The sequence below is a fragment of the Amphibalanus amphitrite genome, unplaced genomic scaffold, assembly GCF_019059575.1.
Source record: "Amphibalanus amphitrite isolate SeventyFive unplaced genomic scaffold, NRLGWU_Aamphi_draft 000022F_arrow, whole genome shotgun sequence".
In the NCBI taxonomy this organism is placed as follows: Eukaryota; Metazoa; Arthropoda; class Thecostraca; order Balanomorpha; family Balanidae; genus Amphibalanus; species Amphibalanus amphitrite.
Genome location: NW_024881518.1, coordinates 1,036,537 through 1,059,221, shown reverse-complemented (window position 1 = coordinate 1,059,221; position 22,685 = coordinate 1,036,537). Strand labels below are relative to the sequence as shown.

Here is a 22,685-nt window from a genome sequence, read left to right as displayed (position 1 = left end):
TGCTTTTTCCTCAGGGGGATCAGGGTACGAGTCAGATTTTTAAACAGGCGATTATCGGCGACTTACAAACATCCATAGTAACGTGCAGAAGGAAGGATATCATTGAAGGAAGGTACTCGGCCGCATATCAGCCAGTCAACATCTGTCCAATCTTACCTAGCACGTCCCTCCAATGGTCTCAACATAAAAAAGAGAGAGGAGCCTTGCCCCACAAACAGACCCGAAGCGCTAGCCGTGATACAGTAATACAGCACCATGCGATGGGCTGGGGAGTCAGGAACGGTTGGCCTGCCTGGGCGGGGAGCCCAGTGAAGAAGTTTTATTTTTCCCATGCCCAAATGACAGCACAACGCCACCGCCCCTGCCTAAAAACATCCAACACAAGACACTAATGACGGCGACCAGCATGGAAACTGACGCTGGGGAATGCTTCCTTTTACAGACGATAAGACTCAAACGCCATGTCAAATGCATATGTATATTCATGGAGAGCTAATCAGTAATTTCGGAACACGAACTTTCCGCTCCAGCCATCAGCCAGACTGTCTGCACCCGGGGCAGGTCTCGGACGACACTGGAGAGGCTGATATAAGGGTGACTGGACACACCTGGCTAACTGAACGGTCTCCAAGAGGTCTTCTTAAAGTCGTGTGCAGAAGCGCCTTAATCGTAACTATTATTAACAGACCGGTGCGGCAGTACTTCAACCAGGAGACGGCGGGCGCCGGGCACACATTTGGTATCAATCTGAGCTAAAACTCGGAAATGCTGCATGGTCTGATTTCACGAGCTATATAATCAATAAATTAAACAGACGATAAACACGAATAAATAGCGAGCCCAGATACCTCAGAATCCCAGAATCACTCAAATATGTGCACGATCCTATTCGCGCTGGGCCTCTAAAGTCACACAGGCGGGTGCGTCGAGGCCGTCAATCTGTCGACTCTACACCACGCCGGACCCCGGTGCATAGTCAAACCACCGACTCTGCACAGCACAACCTGGGTCTGCCCTAGAGACCAGCCCGACACACCATAACGATAGAACACACGACACTATTGCAGACGTTTTCAAATGCCTAGCCGCTTTTAGACTATGCCAGCGCTATTCAATGCCCTCTCCCCTGCAAATGTGTCGAACCATTCATCGTATGTAAGGCAGCTTAACAGCATATCATTTATCCTTACTACCTATCATGGAATGTGCGTGGTCGCCCTCCAAGGGACAACTCAGCTTCGTCCTAAAGGCTGGATGCACCATAGTTCGGTTTGGAGACTTTACCAGCTAGAACTGCTCGAGTTCGATTCCTGATTGGTTTTCCTGGTGCTTATCTTAGCGGAAAAGCCGGACACTTATTGCCAAAGTACTGCTAACATCTCAGAACCCTGTGGTAAAGGCTATCTATAACCGCCCGGGCCTTAGCATACAGATGGAATGGACCTCATCAGAACACACAGGGATAAGTCGACCCCTACCACACATAGTAATGCCAACTTAGCTACTCGAAAGTCAAACCATTCTGCCATGTTTAACAAGAAGAGCAATGAACCACTCTATCACAACCTGACTTCCGCCACGGCTTTTCAGTCTCTGATCTCTGGAGCACGCGTCAACAACGGAACGGCGCCGGCAGTCGGGGCGACTATAAATAACGGACCCTACCGCTGGGTTTAGACTGCAGACGGCTGGGCGGTGGGCGCGGGCGGCTCGGCGGCGGCGGGGGCGGGGGCGGGGGCGGCTGGGTCCTCGGCCGCCGCCGCCGCGGGGACTGGGGTGACCGCCCGCGGCACCGGAGTGGTCGAGCCCGCCCCAGAGGCCGTGGAGGGCGTCCTGTCGAGACACGAGACAGAGGGGGCGGACAGTCAGTCAGGGCATACTTGCGGCATATTCCGTAAATGGACTCACTAAGGAAAACACATCTTAAAACGACAACCATGTTCGCTAGGGTTTCTTTTCAATAACAATCCTAGAAAAGGAACAAAATACCTTTGAAAGAACGAGCGTTTTGCATGACGTCAAGAATACATTCAACAATAAGACCTGGAGTGAGCAGAAGTGTCGTAAGTCTCATCTAAAGCGCAGAGTGTCCTGCCCGCAGTGTTCCGTGTCCTTCCTGGGCTGATTGAATGTCCCTAAGGAGTGTTGGCTATCCCACATGAAGTACGAGCATCCTACCTGGAGTACTGAGTGCCGGCCGGGGACTCAGGTCCCGTGAGTACCCACCTGGAGTGCTGAGTGCCGGCCGGAGCCGGGGACTGTGGTCCCGTCGTTGAGGAGGTCCTTCGCACCTGCACATGCGACTTGTATGTCTCCTCAGTGGTCTCCAGTACTCCTGTCGTGAACAAAACGGAAACCCAATTATACTAGAGCAACACGATCAAACATTAAAAAGTACTCTCACGGACAAAAGCTCATTATCGTTAGCTGAGGATTCAGACACATGCCCAAAGAAAATGCGAAGTTCACTGGCTCTAGCAGCGAATAAGCGTATGCTACCTCGAATATATCATCATTACTGTATGCCTGGCCTATTCAAATACATTAGCCTGAGGGGTGTGGCATAGATAACATGAACTACCTGGATTGGACACTCGTTTTTGGCGCCAAAAATAAGAGGCCACTTTGGCCTCTTATTTTTAAAGACGGCCTGTAACACTTTTGAGAGGCTGATATCTCAGCAACCACTGGGCCGATTAGACTGCGGTCTTTTTTGTTCGGTAGCCCCATCCCTTCTGCCCCATAATTGACTTCTCATGATGCGTCTAGGTGACTGCCGTAGCACGTGCCACGTGAAAAGTCAGGGGTGTTCACTGTTCAGCGTATTTTGCATAAGTAGCGCTTTTGCGAGGCTTATATCTCAGCAACCACTTGACCGATGTACATGCGGTAATTTTTGTAGGGTAGCTTCATTCATTTTACCAAGTATTGGGCTGTTCCCGATGCATGTGGGTGACCCCTTATGCACGTGCCACGTGCAATACGAAGAAGTGTCAGTTTTGTAACAATTGCAATATCTCGGTAACTACTCGGCCGATTGCGCTGAAATTTGGCATACAAATACGCACCCACCGGCAATGTATATCCATGTGCCAGAGATGGGGTGCTGCTGCACGTGCGCACGTGCAGGGCAGGGGTCGTTTCCAGATCTCGAGAACGGCTGGACCGATGGCGCTCAAATTTGGTACACGGTTAGGGACCAGTTAGAAGGGTGCCGTGCACAAGTCAGTTGGGACCCATATTGCACGTGCGCACGTGCAGGGTGCCGCTTCCAGATCTCGAGAACGGCTGGACCGATGGCGCTCAAATTTGGTACACGGTTAGGGACCAGTTAGAAGGGTGCCGTGCACAAGGCAGTTGGGACCCATATTGCACGTGCGCACGTGCAGGGTGCCGCTTCCAGATCTCGAGAACGGCTGGACCGATGGCGCTCAAATTTGGTACACGGTTAGGGACCAGTTAGAAGGGTGCCGTGCACAAGGCAGTTGGGACCCATATTGCACGTGCGCACGTGCAGGGTGCCGCTTCCAGATCTCGAGAACGGCTGGACCGATGGCGCTCAAATTTGGTACACGGTTAGGGACCAGTTAGAAGGGTGCCGTGCACAAGTCAGTTGGGACCCATATTGCACGTGCGCACGTGCAGGGTGCCGCTTCCAGATCTCGAGAACGGCTGGGCCGATTGCACTCATATTTGGCACATCGCTATAGACCGGTTAGTAGGGTGCCGTGCACCGAGAAAGTTGTGGCTCTGCGCGTGCTCACGCGCGCACGTGCACACCCCTCCGTCATATCTCGGGAACGGACTGACCGATTGCGATGAAATTTGGTGTGTGGCTGGATGCTGACCGTGTATGAGTTTTTCTCAGTCGACGAAGGTGAGGTAATGCACGTTCACACGTGCACATCCCATAGTTCCAGCTAAAAATGGGACACGCCGCCTTCAATAAAAAGCTGGTGTGCGATTGAAGGATAACAAAGTGTCGTGACTGTGTGCCTCAGAAGGGTGTGAATATGCACGTGCCACGTGCACACCTCATAATAACGGCTTAATAACGAGCAGGCCCGTTATTGATCGAAGTTGGCTTACGATTAGGGGTTAACAAAGTGCATTGATGGTGTGCATCACAATGGGTGGGAATATGCACGTGTGCACGTTCACACCCCATTTTAAAGTTAACAAAACTGGCAAGCCGATTTGGATCAAACTTGGGGTGCCATCAGGGAATAGCAAGGTGTACTGATTGTACGCATCAGAATGGCTGTGAGCATGCACGTATGGAGGTGCACAGCCCATTTTTTACAGCTGAAAAACTGGCAGGCTGATGATGATCAGATTCTTATTGTATCGTGAACATAAGGTCATTTTTAACACCATAATATTCATAATAATGCTCAAACTGCGCATATTCACATCCCACCTTATGCTTAAGAGTGAAGCAGGCTGGTAATAATATAGGTACTTTAGTGCATGCGTTGTGGGAGACGCATAAATGTGCACACTCATAAGATTTGTATCCTATACGCACAACCGCCTACGCATGGGTGCCTCAGACTAATATTCGTGCTCATTAAAAAAACACATTTGCTTACACAATTGTTAACCCGCTGGTGGCCTGAACTTGGAACTTGGCTGGGGGGGGGGGGGGGCGTTTTCACGCTCCCCCGTCTAACTCGATTCCTGGGCCACGTAGCGACACGCGGTAAGGGGTATTCGAAAGAGCGTTAAAAATAATGACGGAAACACTTCAGTCATTTTTTAGGTCAGGTCAAAAGTCAGGTCACCAGAGTCATCAAAAGTCAAATTAAGTCCATTTCAATAATTGATTTTGGAAACTTTCAACGGCTAACTCGGAAACCAATAAACCTACAATACCGCGGAAAAGCGCATTCGACAGACCTTTTCAAGGCCTTTCTAAATATTGTTCTCAGATTTGACATCAGATCAACGGTTAGCCTCCAGGGGGCAAAAACTGTCAAAATAGCCGTTTTCACGAAAAAATGTTTTTCGGGAATATCTCAAGGCCCACATTTCTTTTGATGTGGCCCTCAAGACAGCCAGTTTATTTTGGCAGCATCGTATTCCTCTGGTCGAGACGCGTCGAATCAACTATTTATTGACCTTGAAAGGTTATTTTGAAAATTTGACCCCAGGTCAAGGTCATGACCTGACCGGAAAGGGTCATGTTGCATATCAGTCGATCCGTATCGTCGAGCTGAACTCTTGTGACGTGTTTTCGCCGCTCTAGCACGCCTCTATTAAAAGTTATAGCAAAAAAAACTGCTGGCGACCGTTCATGACCTGAGATGACCTCAGCGGCACACAGAGGGGTTACATGCCAACCAGCAAAAACGCACGCAGAAAACGCATCATGTAGTCAGGCCTTCACACAAAACATGCGTTTCTATTTTGTAAATTTATTTGCAATTTTGCTATTTGCTGTCAAATTAGGCAAGAAACGAAAGAATGTTTAAACTGAAGTGCACGCGACATTCAACAGCTGTTAAAGCATTTTTGAGAGTCGTTTTGAAAGTCACGAAAGGCAAGAGGCTGCTTTTTATTATTTCATGACAGTACGATGAATGATATTGTTTCTTTATATGCCATTAGTTACATTCTATAATGTAAGCAGATAAGTCTGTCGGCGAGCAGTGTAAATATGACAGTTAAATGCGCTGCGCTTAACTGTCGGTCGGGTTATAAGACCAAGAAGAGAGATGCCGTGCTGTATAAAGAAGGTGAGACGAGCGAGAGAACGACATTTAAAAAATGTGTATTCAGATTTCCCAGAAACAAAACCGTTCGCGATCTCTGGCTGAAGGCACTGGGCAGGACAGATTTTGATGCTACCCAAACAGGCGTATGTGAAAAACATTTTAAAGCCAGTGATCTTCGACGGGCCGAAAAGGATGACAACGGAAAGATAAAACGTACTCGTCTGCAACCCACCGCGGTGCCTTCTATCTTCGACGGTCATGTAGACTCGGACACCGGACCACCGGACCCTGCGAGACCGACAAAGCTCGCATCCTCGTCTGCTCGCCAGTCGCGCGATAATAAGCGTCTGGAAGACCTCTTGACTGCATTCCAGGAACACGACAGCCTGACTGATTTGTCAGACTTGCAGCACAAACTACAAAGCGAGAGACTGCCAACTGGATTCAGGTATGCTATACTGTTTTTGTATCCAAACATTAACCCGTGCCCGGGTGGGTATCGAGTTAGAGGTGGGTGTGGTAACATATGCCCCCCCCCCCCCACTATGGCGAAGTTGACTGAGACCACCACTGGGGCGCGGGTTAAATCGGCGTAAAACTCGGGAACCAACAGCGCTATAGCGCCGCGGGAAAGCGCATTCGATAGCTCTTTCAAAGCTTTTTGAATACTGCTCTTATATTTTTCCGCTCAGAGTTGGCTGAGAACCACATTACAGCGTGGGTTTTAGCTAATATTTGATGGCCCGAAATTGTGCGAAATTTGTATGGCTTTACATCCAATCCACCACCCATGTAAAAGCATGCCTACCCATTTGAAGATAAAAGATGAGCAGGGCATTAAGATTTTACCTCATTTTTGCTTTCAGACCTGTGCTCATGGATCTTGACAGCAAGCCACTGCTCAGCATCCGTGCTGAAGAAGTCGACGCCGAAACCGGATTGCCAACGATAGTCCATAACGTGTCGGTTTACGAAGACATGTCTTTCAAGATCCACCACCAAGGTGTTTTGCTGTCCACGGATACTATGCTGGACATTGTACCGTCTACGAAGTTGTCAACAACAAGTCAAGTGCTAAATGTGCTTGCCCGTCTGAGAACGCTGACTGCTGACGCCGCTTCACGTCTTCAGGCGGCAGCACGAATGCTCGAGGAGGTGTGCGGTGATCCCAGCAGTGATGAAGCTCTTCGGCCACTGGTGTCATTCACAGCGGAGCAGCTGCGACTGGTCACCAAGAAGGCAAACGGTAGAAGGTACTCGTCTGACCTTCTCTGCAACGCAGTTGTCTGGGACAGACTGAGTCCCAGACTGTACAGCCAGCTTCAGACGTCTGCAATGTTTTGCCTGCCTAGCTCAAAGACTGTCCGTCGACTAACTTCGGCTCTTCAGATGGGCATTGGTCTTGACGACGCGACTATGACCTACTTGGGCATGCGTATCGAGGCGCTCGAACCACGAGATCGGCTGGTGAACCTTTCAATGGACGAAGTGTACACAGCTCAATCCGTTGAAATGGCAGGAGGCAGAGTGTACGGAATGGGTGATACGGCTGAAGATGTCACCAAAACACTCTTCTGCACCCACATCAGCTCCGTGGCCGGGAGCTACAAAGACATGATCAGCATGACACCAGTGTCACACGTCTCAAAGAACCAGGTCAAAGACACTTTTGACAAGGTTCTTAAGGGTCTCACGGACGTGGGTTTTAAGGTGGTGTCAGTAACAACCGACAACCATCGAGTGAATCAGGCCTTTCACAAGTCCCTCGGCACAGGTGGCGACCATCCAGAGTTCATCATCAACCCATTCACAGCAACAGAAGAACGCATTTTCACGATGTATGATACCGTGCATCTATTCAAGAACATCTACTACGGACTTATGAAGCAGAGGTCGCTGAGCTGTCCTCCTTTCACCGACTCTAAGGCAAGTTAAACTGCAGCTAGCTGCAAAATTTACCCCAGGTGTAGGTCACGGGAAAGGTCATGTTGCATATAAGCCGATTTGCATGGTTGAGCTGAACACATTTAACCCGCGCCCCGCTGGGGTCCTGGATTTCCACGCCCTGCTGGGGAGGGGGGGGGGGGGGGTTGAACACCTCCCCTCTAACTCATACTCCGAGCCACGTAGCGACACGCGGTAAGGGGTATTCGAAAGAACGTCAAAAACCATGACGAAAATACTTGGTCATTTTTTAGATCAGGTCAAAGGTCAGGTCACTAGAGGTCATCAAATGTCAACTTTTGCTATTTCAACATTTTTCGAAACTGCCAACGGACAACTCGGGAACCAATAGAGCTACAGCGCCGCGGAAAAGCGCGTTCGATAGCTCTTTTACAGTTCTTTCTGAATAATGTTCTCAGATTTGACCTCAGGTCAACGACTTAGCCTCCAGAGGGCAGAAACTCCAAAAATAGCCGCTTTTTAGGAAAACATGTTTTTCTCCAATACCTAATTTTTGACTCAAGAGCCACGATATTACTTTTGCCAGCATCGTGTTTCTCTCGTCGAGACGCGTCGAATGAACTATAATTTGACCTTCAAAGGTCAATTTGAAAATTTGACCTTTGGTCAAGGTCATGACCAAGGACAAGGTGTGACCGAAACGCTCCACTCAACTTTGGGTCAGGTAAATGACCAAAGAGTCTGGGAATCGGGACCTGTTTGTTAGCATTACTCAGGCTGCTCTTGTTTTTTTTTTCTAGACAGCTGGCTGACTATATTTTTTTACTCCTTTGCAGGCACAACATCCACTGGCAGTGGATTTCAATCATCTGGAGCTAGTGTTCAACATGGAGCGCGGAAACCCAGCCAAATTGGCACATAAACTCACCGACAAGGTCCTGCACCCATCGTGCCTTGAAAAGGTGAATGTCAAGCTGGCTGCTGCGGCAACTCACGAGTCGACATCCGCTGCACTCCGCCACTTTGCAGAGCATCAGCCGAATTTCGCAAACTTCAAGGACACCGCCGAGTTCTTGGAGCTCGTGCGTCGATGGTTTAACATCTGTAACGTAAAGTCGCCGCACATGGCAAGCAGGCTGAATGACGACAACCGTGTGCCGTTACGCAAGAACTGCGAGAAGAGCGCAAACTCACTCCAGTTTTTGGTAGACTTCGGTACGTTCATGCGCGACTGGGTGCAAAGTGATTGCCCTGTGACAGCCAAACTGTCGAAGGACACGGGCATGGCAGTGTACTACACCTGCAGAGGTCTGCACGGTCTCGCCAACCATCTCCTGGAGCGCTACCCAGACGTCGTCCAGTACGTGCTCCTCGGCAAAGTCCAGTCGGACGCCATAGAAGGACATTTTGGCCATTTGAGAAAACTGGCTGGGAGCAACTACTGGGCCAGTGTACGTCAGTTCATGGAGGGCGAAACGGTCATCCGCGTCAGCAGTCTTATCTGGTGGTCTGGAGTAAAGGTCTCCGAACTACCGACCAGAATGGCACTTTCGCAGAAGACCAGAGCCCAAGGTGACTCAGCAGCCGTACTCAAGCTGAGAGAAGCTGTCGAAGAATCAGAAGACGCTGAACAAGACCAGCCGTCTGATTCAGAAAAGGCAGCACTGGGGCATATCGCCGGATACCTGGCTCGGTCAGCAACAAAAAACGGACAGTGCAAGGAGTGCTCCGACGTTCTGGTCTCAAGAGAGCATGGCAGCATACCCATTCAAGTGAACAATGAGGACCAGGAGGACAGCATCGTCCAGTCTTTCACGAAGATATTGGATCGAGGGCGACTCATCGTGCCGTCCTCGCTCGCCATAGAAACCACGATGCTTATCCTTAGAATCTGGAAAGAACTCGTGCGAAAAGAGGCCTCAAAAAGACTTCTTTTTGAATGCTTTAGTCCCAGAGAGGCATTTGTCGACGTGGTAAAAGCAGTCACGACACGAAGCTCCATCGTCAGAGATACAAGCTGCCCCAAGGGGCATGGATTCGCCCAAAGCTTGGAACGTATGTCAAGGGCCTTGTTTAACCTGTTTGCAGGCAACATGGTGAGGGACATCAACAGCGCGATCCATGCCAAACGTGGAAACTGTGCAGCGAAGAAAGCAACAGACGATAAGAGGCGTAAGCTATCCGGCATCAAGAAGAGCTAGAGCCTAGAGGTACTAGCACACACACGAAGAGGCGTGTGCGATCTCGCACATGTTGTCGAGAACTCAACTGAACTGTGGTAGTGCTTTCGTGCCTCGCCCTTTACCTATCCGGGCTAACTCTGGAGATAGCCTACGGACTCCCATGGACTGTGGAAACTGTCATACGGCGCCGTCCCAGTCTGGCCGACCGGGCGTACCGTAGTCCCACATGCGTGAGCGTGAGGAGTGTGGTGACCCACAATTGTGTTAAGTGCTCTTATGCCGCTGTTTTTTATACATAGGCTTAGTTTGTACAAGACGCTGGCGAAGAGGTTGGCATCGTGGGACTCTCCTCGGTTGGATGGGCATTCTTACTTTTCCTCGGGTTTGGGGTGGTCATCTAAAAAACTCTTGCCTGTTTTGGTCAAGCAGGCCAAAACGACTTTTATTTATGTGTTGTGCACCGTGCTCATACTGCGATGAAATGTGCTTTTCAAACCATGTATGTGGAAACCAGTTATATTTGGTGATTTTCGAAGAAATATAAATAAGGTGTGCATGTGCGCACGTGCATTACTTTACCTTCGTCGACTGAGAAAAATTCATACACGGTCAGCATCATGGTCACACAACAAAAGCAACAAACAGCCACACACCAAATTTCATTGCAATCGGTCAGTCCGTTCCCGAGATATGACGGAGGGGTGTGCACGTGCGCGCGTGAGCACGCGCAGAGCCACAACTTTCTCGGTGCACGGCACCCTACTAACCGGTCTATAGCGATGTGCCAAATATGAGCGCCATCGGTCCAGCCGTTCTCGAGATCTGGAAGCGGCACCCTGCACGTGCGCACGTGCAATATGGGTCCCAACTGCCTTGTGCACGGCACCCTTCTAACTGGTCCCTAACCGTGTACCAAATTTGAGCGCCATCGGTCCAGCCGTTCTCGAGATCTGGAAGCGGCACCCTGCACGTGCGCACGTGCAATATGGGTCCCAACTGACTTGTGCACGGCACCCTTCTAACTGGTCCCTAACCGTGTACCAAATTTGAGCGCCATCGGTCCAGCCGTTCTCGAGATCTGGAAACGACCCCTGCCCTGCACGTGCGCACGTGCAGCAGCACCCCATCTCTGGCACATGGATATACATTGCCGGTGGGTGCGTATTTGTATGCCAAATTTCAGCGCAATCGGCCGAGTAGTTACCGAGATATTGCAATTGTTACAAAACTGACACTTCTTCGTATTGCACGTGGCACGTGCATAAGGGGTCACCCACATGCATCGGGAACAGCCCAATACTTGGTAAAATGAATGAAGCTACCCTACAAAAATTACCGCATGTACATCGGTCAAGTGGTTGCTGAGATATAAGCCTCGCAAAAGCGCTACTTATGCAAAATACGCTGAACAGTGAACACCCCTGACTTTTCACGTGGCACGTGCTACGGCAGTCACCTAGACGCATCATGAGAAGTCAATTATGGGGCAGAAGGGATGGGGCTACCGAACAAAAAAGACCGCAGTCTAATCGGCCCAGTGGTTGCTGAGATATCAGCCTCTCAAAAGTGTTACAGGCCGTCTTTAAAAATAAGAGGCCAAAGTGGCCTCTTATTTTTGGCGCCAAAAACGAGTGTCCAATCCAGGTAGTTCATGTTATCTATGGGTGTGGTAATAACTGGTGTAAGCAAAGTGACCACGGTCAAAAACGAATTACCAAGTCAACATTTTGGGATGTCCTCGTTCAAAAAACGGCTAAGAGCTTCGGTCTAGACAATTATTTTATCGTTGGCATACAGTAAAATACATACCAAACTCGGCCGGTGATAAATTTTCAAGACCTCAGTCCTTACTGATTTTTGAACTCGGCCTTCGGCCTCGTTCAAAAATTCAGTAAGGACCTCGGTCTTGAAAATTTATTTACACCGGCCTCGTTCAGTATTATATATCACCCACTAGTTACACTGATCAGCAACACACCGACTTCCCTCTAAATCATCCGCTCCTCTATCCACGCTGAGAGACTCGCCGCCCCGCTCCGACTCACCCTCTGCCAGGTCGAGTTTCCTGCCTCGGACGGCCGTTTTGGGCGTGGGCGCCCACCAGTTGTAGAAGGTGCCGACCAGTGGGACGTGCCGCAGCACCCCCTGCTGCCACAGCTGATCCTCCGACTCCTTCTTCAGGTCCTGGCTGGCCTCCTCAATACCTATCCGACAGACAGATTTATGTTATTGTACCGACAAGAAGTGAAAAACAAACGCTTTGCTATATTCAGCCTGCCAGTCATCAGTATCTCAAACAGATAAACACACAATCCAACAATTCTTCAACTGTCAAAACCAGCCCACAATAGTCTGAAGTCTCTCCAAATTATAGGCACCTCTCTCAAAGTATCAAATCAAATTCAAATGACCAGCAAATCACGAAAAAAATCACTTCTCACAAGCTGATCTCCCAAGTGACTACAGCTCCCACAAATCCTTCTTCTTCTTCTACACGTCACGCCGTGGCCGCCGGGGCGGCCACGGCCGTGGCAGCGTCGACCGGGGGGTCGACACGGCCCACCCGCCGCAGGTACTCGAAGATGAGAGTCCCACAAATCCTCCCACTCCTCCTCCACCCTCCCGTCCATCACCCTTACCTTTCATCAGCATCTCGGACATGGTCTCGAGGAATCGCGACGACTCCTCGATCTGCGCGCCGAGGTCCAGCAGCAGACTGCACAGCTCTGACACGTCCGTGTCCATAGTGACCATGCCGAACCGGATACAGACCATGCCGTCTTCGCCGTCACCTGGGGGCACGCAGGGTGAGCGGAGTATACACAGTGGTGTAATTTGGGCGGTCACCGCGAAGCGGGGCTCATTGCAACTCGAAGTTACAGGGTGACACAAAAAAGCGGTCACCACCAAAATTCGAATAACTTCGGAAGTTTTATTCAGATCATCACCAAACTTCGGCCACTTTAGGTCACACCTATGTAGCAGACATCCACCAAGTTTCAAGTCTTCACTACGAATACTTTTACTACAGTGTTTGTTTTACGGACGCTCCACAATGTGCTCCAGGTGAGCGCCCCGGCGCTGCAGGGCGTAGGCACACCTGCATCCGGCGGGCAAAGTTGCCGGTAACCTGATAAGAATAACGTTTCAGGGGTAGCACACCCCCTGAGCACTGTCTCCAGAGGCCATTGCACTCTGTAAAGTGCACAGCCATCGGGTTATCGACAACTTTGCCCGCCGGATGCAAGTGTGCCTACGCCCTGCAGCGCCGTGGCGCTCACCTGTAGCACATTGTGGAGCGTCAGTAAAACACACACTGTACTAAAAGTATTCGTAGTGAAGACTTGAAACTTGGTGGATGTATGCTACATAGGTGTGACCTTAAGTGGCCGAAGTTTGGTGATGATCTGAATAAAACTTCCGAAGTTATTCGAAATTTGGTGATGACCGTTTTTTTTGTGTCACCCTGTATTTATCTGGCGGAAAGATGCCGACCATTAATTTTGGATAATAAGGGAATTATTCGTTCGGGAGTTCGAAAACGCGTGACATTGGATATTCCACTAAAGAAACTTGTCATAAGCAACAAATGAGATTCGTGGTTCGCACACGAGAAAGCGTTAATTTCTTTTTAAGCCGGTTTGATGACCTGTGAAAAGATCTTAAACATCAAGCGTCACAGCAGATTATTGCTCATCCGATCAGATAAGTGACAGCGGTGCATGGCCTGTACTAGCATAAATTATACACGACCACCAAGCAGACCAAATGTTTTAGAATCTAGCCTGACTGAAGACCAAGGCCCATCCTTTCACCTCACTACCCTGACTAGCGCTTACAGAGCCACACTCACCGAGAGAGAAGGCCGAGTCTGTGCTCTTCAGCTTGGCCAGCAGCTCAGTGTTCAGCTTGTTGATGTCCTGCTTCCCTGTGAACGGAATGGAGCCGGATGAGGCCAGCATTTCCGAGTTTCAGCAGTCCGCATGTACGGAACCAATAGTTCACCGTGTACACAGTGAAGGAGCCATCAAAAGGAAAATTGTCTTTAAGTCCAGAATCAGATATCGTCCATGAAATTTAAAATACATTTGTCAGTGAGTCAGAAGTAGATAGCTGTGTAGCTCGTTAAGAAATTACGCCCCAACGCGGGGCTTACAGCCTACAACACCGAGTCATATATTATGACTGAAATATATTAGTAACTAAGTGACTAATACTCACCTCTACAGTCCACCGAGTCGAACCCACCTGATTCGATTGTTCTGCACCTTTGACAATGTCACACCTTTCCGAGCTAGCGACTATGATGACTCAACTCTACAACCGCCCACCAGTTAGCAACTGCCTTCTCAGTCTCATAACTACATCCCCTCCCCATGTGACTCACTACATCGACTCGACTCTCGGCGCCCACCTACCCGAGTCGGTGACTCCGGCCTCCATCAGTGGCTGGAGGTGTGCCGGGATGTACCTCACGGCTCCCAGACCGGCCCAGTTGCCCAGTGGCACGGCCCGCAGCGGACCGGACGCAGTCAGCTCGGCGAATCGAGCTCGGTGGTGCACGGTGGCGTTCAGAATCTCCTGAAAAAGGGGTAAGGGAGGTAAGCCTGGGGACTGGAGGTTGAGGCTGGTAACAGACACAGAGCTACTGGCTTACTAAGAGACAGACAACAACGGGCCAGCTCTAAAACATCATAAGCCAATCGCATTCAGATTTGGAGTTCAAAGAATTTCGGTCAGCATTCGATCCACAGTTCGCTAAACTGACAATTCAGCATGCCCTGGACTCCATACCCAACGCTCAACTCAATGCCAGCCCTCAGCTCGGAGATTAATGCTCAGTCGTCAGTCCTCGTCCTTCGATCGGCCCAGTAACAGTTCCTCGTCCTCAGTTCCAACTCCTCAGTGATACCAATTCCCCGTCACTCACGGTCTGCTGCCCAGACAGTCGGGCCCAGTCGTCACTTTACTCACGGTCTGCTGGGCCAGACAGTCTGCCCAGTCGTCCAGTGCTCAGCCGTCTACTCACAGTCTGTTGCGCCAGGCAGTCGGCCCAGTCCCAGTCCCCAGTCGTCTACTCACGGTCTGCTGGGCCAGGCAGTCGGCCCAGTCGTCCAGCACGTCGTCGTCCAGCGGTCGGCACGGCTCGGCGAGCGGCGAGAAGCGCAGGCAGAAGCCGCGTCCGTCCACCACCGACAGCTGGATGGGCACCTCGGGCAGGTCCCGCTGCAGAATCTGACCCAGCTGCAGGGCGGGGGGTGCGCACGTCAGCGGAGAGGGCGGGCAAACACAGCGAAGGGCACAGGGGGGGGGGGGGGGGGGGTCACAAAACAACACGAGAGGCTGCTACAAATTAGACGCAGACTTCCACATATCCAGGTCTGTCAATGTTAATGGTCAGTGATGCTGCCCGAGGTCTACACAATTCAATAATAATGCAATACATATTATATATTCTGAGTAAAGTGGTCACTACACATAAAAAACGAGGCGTTTGAAATTACCGCACAAACTATCGTACGTGAGTCGACAAAAACGGACACTTGTAAGTATGACAGCCCTCTGCACACTCACTGCGTGGTAGGTATTCTTTTTTCGACAAAACAGATAATTAAACTCAAAGACTATGTTATCAATCGGTCGGAACTCCTTGCATAATGCATATGGATGCGCCATGCTCCACTCCTTCAATTAGGTCTATCACTAAACAAAGTATACGCCTTGTGTGGCAGCAAAATGCAAAAGTTTGCTTTGGGGGCAAATATTATAAGCTTTTGTTTGGAAACTTTTGTGTTTTGCTGCCAAACTGGATGGAAAATGTACACCATGATAAGCCCAATCTAAAGTGCGGAGTCTCGCGCGTCTTGCTGTTACGATTTCCGAGTGACAAAGCATAGTATCCGAGTTATTCTCGGTTTCATCGAAAGAAAGAATACCTACCACGCAGTGTACAGAGGGCTGTACATATAATCTGTAACCAAACAGCCGGGCCTTAGGAGCCCGGGAATGGCACAGTAACCGTCAAGCTCATCTTGACCTCGCGTCTGTTTCTCCCTACCACCGAGTGCCTCTATTCGTCGGGTTTGGTTCGCCCTACCATCGCCCCCTCCCAGCTCTAACGGGGTCTGTTTCGCCCTACAGCTCTCACCCAGGAGTTGAGATTGTCCAGGTAGACATTGTCCTGCACTGCGTCATTGTTGTAGCGGAACACAACTGTGGGAGTCAGGCTCTCCAGCACCATCTGTCGGACAAAAGGGAAAATAAATCACATCGGCCATGACGAGGGGCATGCTCTACGTGTGTTCCTGCTTATTCCATTGCAGAAGCCGTAGCCGAGAATCAATTGTCAAAGTGCTATATTGCACGTGTTACAGGTTAGTGACAGATTAGAAACCCAAACCCTTTCAGCAAACAGCTCAGAAGTCGGAACACAAATACCAAACACAAAAGTAGGCCAGAATCAGCATCCCACTTTACAGGGGTTCCCACACACTCAACACAATGGCATGGGTGTATGCTGTGTCCCTGTTGGGACACCCTACTCTGTCCGAAAATGGCTCCCCCACACGTCTCCCCCCCCCCCCCCCGAGACGTACCGTGAAGTTGAGCGAGGCCTGTGAGAGCAGTTTGTCGATATCAGAGACGGGCGCCACCTCCCGTCCCGGGCGGGAGCTCTGTCGGCAGAGAGAATACCCATCAGCGCCTGACCACACGGTCGCACACGGGCTGAAACAACGGGCATGTATGCTAGACTAATATCTAAATCAATGCCATCATGGAATACCATGGATATATTGTGGAATGCAAATCGTGACAATCAATTATGCTATTACTGGAAAGAGGCTCATCCGGCCACTGTCACCTAAATGTATCACCATCAGGCTACAGTTTGGATCCTCCCCTCGACCACATCTGCAGTCTGGGCCCTCCCCCTCACCAGTATCTGCAGTTTGGGCCCACTATCTCCCACCAGTATCTGCAGTTTGGGCCCACTCCCCTCTCACCAGTATCTGCAGTTTGGGCACGGCCGCCACCCGGCGTTCCACGGCCGCTGCCAGCGCCAGCGCCGCGCGGACCCTGTCCACCAGCCCGCGGCGGCCCAGTCCCATCAGCGCCGCCCACAGGGGTAGCAGCTGCTGGGCGGAGGCGGGCGGCGGGCAGCCCGACTCGGGCACACCGGTCGACGGCGGCCGGTACAGGCAGACCGACGGCAGGCACGGCAGGCCCAGCCACCGGCCCAGGTCTAGATCCAATGAGTCGCCTGTGGAGAGACAGGTCAGGTCAGAGGGCAGGCCCAGCCACCGGCCCAGCTTCAGGTCCAGAGAGTCGCCTGTGGAGTTCATGTCAGGTCAGAGGGCAGGCCCAGCCAGCGGCCCACGTCCAGGTCGACAGAGTCGCCTGTGGAGAGGCCAGGGTCAGGTCAGGTCAGATTAGAGCTGTACTGACCACCGGCTCAGGTCCAGAGACCGGGAGATCTGGAGACCTGCCTGAAGACGTCAGCCGTCAGGTCAGGTCAGCTCACAACGGATCTGAGGGAAGACCTCCCCACCGGCCAGACGCTCCTATCAAGGGCAGGCCAGGAAAGCAAACAGCCACTATCCGGATAAGTACACACTAAGAACTGGTACATGCATAGAGCCCCACATAGAAATATTACACTCAACTCCACAAATACAATGTGATACAGGGCTCAAGCAGATCACGTGACTATTCACCCCACCCTTGCGGTCCATACCTAGTGTGATGTCAGGCTGCTCGGGCGCCGCCAGCACCAGGGTGGCCAGACTGGGGCCGGTCACGTGACACCAGACACCGCGCTCCTGGCAGAGCTCCACCAGCCGGCGCAGGTTGTCCAGGTGGCCCAGCTCCGGAGTTCCTGGGGAAGGGGAAGGGGTGTGTTCATATGGCCAGACTATGTAGGTTACAGAGGGGTTTAATTCAGGGTAGTGCATACTTAAAAGCGCTCTAATAATTTAAGTTCAAACATGGATCCGGATGACATTTATTGGAGACGGGTCTAGGAGATTAGCCTAGGGAACAGGTCAGCAAGTGAATGATAAGCCGAACCCTGGTATCACCTGATATTGTTGGCAGCTATTGGCACCATGAAGCATTCCATGGTATACATGCCATTGTTGAAGAGAGAACAATTTCATCATTTTAGTGAGCTGAAACTGGACTCCGTTAAACCATACCTGATCCATACTGGGGTATGATTTACATTCATATCAGAAAAAAAAAAATCCATCACACCTCATAAAAAATCTTACTGAAAACGCAAATAAAGCAGCAGCTGCTGCAATCTAGGTACCAACCCAGCTATGTCAGCCACTCCCTCCCTCCCTCCTCACCTGCATGTGCCAGCACGAGCAGCGGCACTTTCTGCGCCGCCTCATCCTCGTCCAGCATCCTCTGTAGCTGAGCCACATCCATGGCGTGCGCCGGACCGAAGGATCCACTGAGAGCCACCTGCCGTACGGCTGCACCCGGCAGGCCGACCGAGCGCAGCAGCTCGACTACAGTGGACGGCCGGCAGGCGGCGCTGACATACACGACGGGAGGGCGAGCGTACAGCGCCTCGTAGCCCAGTGCGGCGTACCTGTCGCGGGGGAAGACAGACGAGTTAAGGGGGAGGAGTTGATGAAGATAACGTTTGTGCTACAAGGGCGCCAAAGTACAAAAGTCAAGTCGGGCGTCTTTGGTAAGGGTAGTGAATGGGCCTTGCTTACAAGCCTTTTGCAGCGGGAATGACAAATTACACGTTTAGCCCACCGAAACAAACAAACAAAACAAACATGAAGCTTTGATCCCAAGATCCAACTACATAAATCAACACTGAACTAGAATCAACCCAAAGGCGAGGGCCAGACACTGCACAACATGATGTGTCTACATTATAATATAGGTCGTGAGCAAAATAAAGTGGATAATTATAACACTCAACACACCCACCACTTTAGCCTGTTCACTCATCACCCACCCAACTGGCGCAGTCCTCCACCCGAGTTACTCACGAGTTGTAGCGCGTGTGTAGTCTCATTTTGACCATAGCGCTAAGGCTGTCGCAGCCGGGAGTAGGTAGGTAGAAACTGGCGTCCGGCTGTCTGCAGGGACAAAAACACAGAGGGCGGTGAGGTACGCTGACTCTTGAGAGGGGATATGGAGAGGAAGGAGGGCGGGAACGAGGATGGGGCATAGGAGCCCAGGAGGAAGGGGCTCGACAGGCAGTAATTGAGAGCAGCATAGTCGCACAGCTGGATTACTTTAAGTCGAGTCTTCATTAACCTTAAGTTTCATATATTTCATGTTTATAACGCAAACATCAAAAAGGCAACCACTTCAGTCAGCAAATTCAATACGAAACAGGATCACAAATACACGTGACAGGCACGCACATAACTGGACGTCATTCAAGCAGCAGCAGTACCACGCGTTTGCACCCATTCCGCACCTCTGATCAGCTCACCTAAAGAGCTGCACCAGCCAGGAGGTGAGATCGGCCGTCAGCCTGGCCGTCAGCTGACGCTGCGCGCCGGCGCTCAGCGTGGAGACGTACGCGGCGCAGGTGTGCGCCACTAGCGCCTGGCGCTGAGCGGCCGACAGCCAGCCCTCCTCCTCTTCCTCCTCCTCAGAGTCAGACAGAGTCAGCTCCTGGTGGTAAGACAAGGTGGTAATGAGGTGTAACAAGGACTGGACATCAAAGGTCTAAACAAGGACTGGTAACAAAGGTCTAAACAAGGTGGTAACAATATGTTGATAACAAGGTGCTGGAAAAAATAGTAATGAAGTAATTGAAATGGAGCTATTGGGATGTCATCATGGTGGTAGTAGTAAGATAACAGTGATAAAACTAGCGGTCATTACTCGTTATAGTAGGTGAACCATTGGCGCGATCGCAAAATGCTGGTGAAAATAACCACCCATCACAGTGAGCTAGGCGGTTCAATGACTGCTCATTTCGTTTCCACAGCCCACAACAAACACCGATGGGAGAGACAGGTCAATAAGCAGATTGAACTCCACAAATTAGAGCTCATTTGGACTTCTGAATTCTGATGCATAGAATTCCCACTCGATCGCCGTTCAATCTTAAGTTTGTAAGAAGCACCCAGATTTATCGATAAAAAATGGCTAACTATCCTAATTGACGAATATAGACATGAATCACGTCCCAAAGTTGTAATGCATAGTGCCGTACCGAGAACAGCTGTCCACACCACTGCACTCCCCCCCCCCCCCGCCCCAGGTGCGGGTCACAGCTGGCACACCTCCCCTCCCCCCGCCCCTATCACACCGCTGCCACCCTTTGTGGAGGGGAGCGACAGTCCCCACACACTGCCTAGTCGGTAATTTGTGGTGCAATTGTGGCGACCACAGCTGTAGCGAGGTCTGTAGGAACGAACAGCCACGCATTACCTTCTGGCACACAACCCGTGTCTGACAACATGATTTTCTCACTCCGACATCACATACGGGCCGGCATCTCACGGCATCTGGTTTGTATGTGATGTGATGCTTACTCCGGCATCACATACAAACCAAATATTCATCGAACGATACAAGCGGTAGTACTAATTCCCAGGTTGGTTCGTAGCTCAGTTGGTAGAACATCGGACTCCCGGTGCTGAGATTCCGAGTTCGAGACGCTCCGGTGTTCGATCTAAGCATATTCTAATATGGGCAATTGGCATGGTCGGATCGACGCTTGAATTTGGGAGTCGCAACTGCAGTCGTTGTAGGTCAAAAATGACTCGGAATGAAAACAACATAGCGTGCCCCCTACATCCAGTAAATATTTGAGTTTCGGTGTCCTAAACATTAGTAGCAGCTCTTGTTTAGTGTCCCGTCGCCGATATACAAATCTTAGCAGTTAGCACGCCATAAATAAAAGGAAAAATAATCAAAACAGGATGTCAAACAAATGAAGCATAGTTGCAACGATCTCTCCAAATCCATGCTACGAAAACCTCAAGTCGTGCCCGTTCCGGTGCGTCCATGTCGAATCTCTTCCATCAGTGGCTCTATGTGCAGGCCAAGGCACCCGTGTCGACACGGGTACACGGGCTGATAAAGCGCGACCGGCAAACACCGGAGCAAGCCGCCAAGGACAGAAAGTCGGACCGATGACAGAACGGAACTAACACAGAGGAGAATGAAACAACACAAATGGGTATGGCACGGAACGGTACGATACTGTATCAAATGGTTAATAGCCTGCATCACAAAACACGACATGGAATGGACGATACAAAAGCCGATTATATCAGATACCAGCCAGCCCAGTCTGACATGAGAATTTGTTTAGGATGCACATTGCACACCTGCAGGACACACAAAGTTTCTGAGCCAGTAAGACGAAGGTGCAAAAAAAGGCTCATTTCACCCTACTCTTGCCATCCCTAACAACTGTCCCATCCTGGACACCAGCCTCCATTCCCTGCTTCATGATTACAAAAGTTGTTGAAAAACTTCAAAACCTCCTTAATATCACCCTATGCTAGGAAAAATATCAAAAACAAATATAACTAAATAAGGAAATAAAAGCATCATCATCATGAACCTGAGCTAACCTCTCCTTTCCTGCTCTCTCATCCTAACATCTTGACAGCTTGTCCCTATCCTTTCCTGCTACATCATCCTTAAATATTGACAACTCAACTTGTCACTTTCGTTAACTTCATCCCTGAGTTGGATCCCTCCCTGCCAACAGCGCTGCCACAGCAGCATGCCCCAGTCCTTCCTTACCCTGAGGGCCGCCCAGAGGGATGGTCCTGTCACTCCATCCTCCGGCAGGCCGGCAGGCAGCTGCTCCAGCAGCTCCTCAGCATGGAGCTCCCCGTTGGCAGCCGTCATCGACTCCAGGGCTGACGTGCCGTCTGATAGCAGACCGGCCATGACGGGCAGGCTCTCCTTGGAAGGGTGCTGTGGAAAGAAGGAAGCAGTTAATAAGGATATGATGTCTGAATTGTGTGATGAAAGGCTTTCTAGGCACTGTTCTATTCAGTGTGCAAGGTCTGAATGAAAAATTGTAAGTCAAGTACAGACTGGAAAGATTGGCCAGCGTGCTGACTAAATGTAGTGACATTTTTCGGCAAAAACTTCTGCAGTCACCTTGAGGCTTGAGCCGAAAAAATTCCGCCGCCACCATGCGTTGAATTTGATGCAAGCAAAGTTATGCCGGACATGCACTAAAATTTCTGGTGCAATCCGACCACTACGCCAGACATATTTGGCTTAACATGTATTTTTTCCAGTCTGGCACTTGTAGGTAGCTACATCCTCAGACCAAGACAGCGGACTTATTCCATTAAAAGCCCTCCCTTACTTTCCAAAAATTCTCACCTGGTCCCCCTCAGTCAGGTTGCCTGCAGACTCTGACATAATATCCTTCAAAATTGATGTTGGCAGTCGTAAAGAATTGGAATGTTTCTTGATTGAAGGATTGGGATGATTGTCGATTTGGAGACTACCCAGGTTTCTTCGCACTCTGATAAGAGCACACCAAAAACCAAAACCATTAATTCTTCTTTACTTAGGGTTTTCAAATTTACTTAAATGGTGCAGATATATCGATTTTTATTCAAAGCCAGGAGGAACTGCACCATTTCTCATATCAAAAGTCTACTAAGGTATGTCTACTGCGTCATAATAGCCAGAATAGCCGCAGCTGTCGTGGCTGTAAACAAAAATATCAGGATTTATTTAAAAAACTTTTTCTTTAAAATAAAATTGCTTTATGAGACTAAACAATACAATTGTTCCAATAACAGCTTAGTTGCATGATCTAAAAAATAAGAAAAAGCTTTTGAAACAATGGTGTTATATTCTATCTTGAAAAGAAATAAAACCACAACCAATCGTGGCGCAGTAAATACAAACA

General features: G+C 50.2%; 2 protein-coding genes across 2 annotated transcripts; one reads left to right on the top strand and one right to left on the bottom strand.

Moving 5' to 3' along the window:
* Nucleotides 1-464: 464 nt before the first annotated feature.
* Nucleotides 465-22,483, bottom strand: LOC122391955 (pyridoxal-dependent decarboxylase domain-containing protein 1-like). The gene is made up of 16 exons (XM_043386330.1): nucleotides 22,148-22,483; nucleotides 21,551-21,727; nucleotides 19,272-19,456; nucleotides 18,820-18,909; nucleotides 18,157-18,404; nucleotides 17,541-17,681; nucleotides 16,810-17,066; nucleotides 16,402-16,479; nucleotides 15,954-16,046; nucleotides 14,888-15,049; nucleotides 14,224-14,386; nucleotides 13,659-13,733; nucleotides 12,445-12,597; nucleotides 11,851-12,009; nucleotides 2,227-2,335; nucleotides 465-1,833 (listed from the first exon to the last, which is right to left on the bottom strand). The coding sequence occupies exons 1-16, from the start codon at nucleotides 22,184-22,186 to the stop codon at nucleotides 1,674-1,676; spliced, it is 2,289 nt and encodes a 762-aa protein (XP_043242265.1). The 5' UTR covers nucleotides 22,187-22,483; the 3' UTR covers nucleotides 465-1,673.
* Nucleotides 6,572-10,361, top strand: LOC122391951. Its single transcript, XM_043386316.1, has 2 exons — nucleotides 6,572-7,643; nucleotides 8,459-10,361. The coding sequence occupies exons 1-2, from the start codon at nucleotides 6,594-6,596 to the stop codon at nucleotides 9,821-9,823; spliced, it is 2,415 nt and encodes an 804-aa protein (XP_043242251.1). The 5' UTR covers nucleotides 6,572-6,593; the 3' UTR covers nucleotides 9,824-10,361.
* Nucleotides 22,484-22,685: the final 202 nt, after the last annotated feature.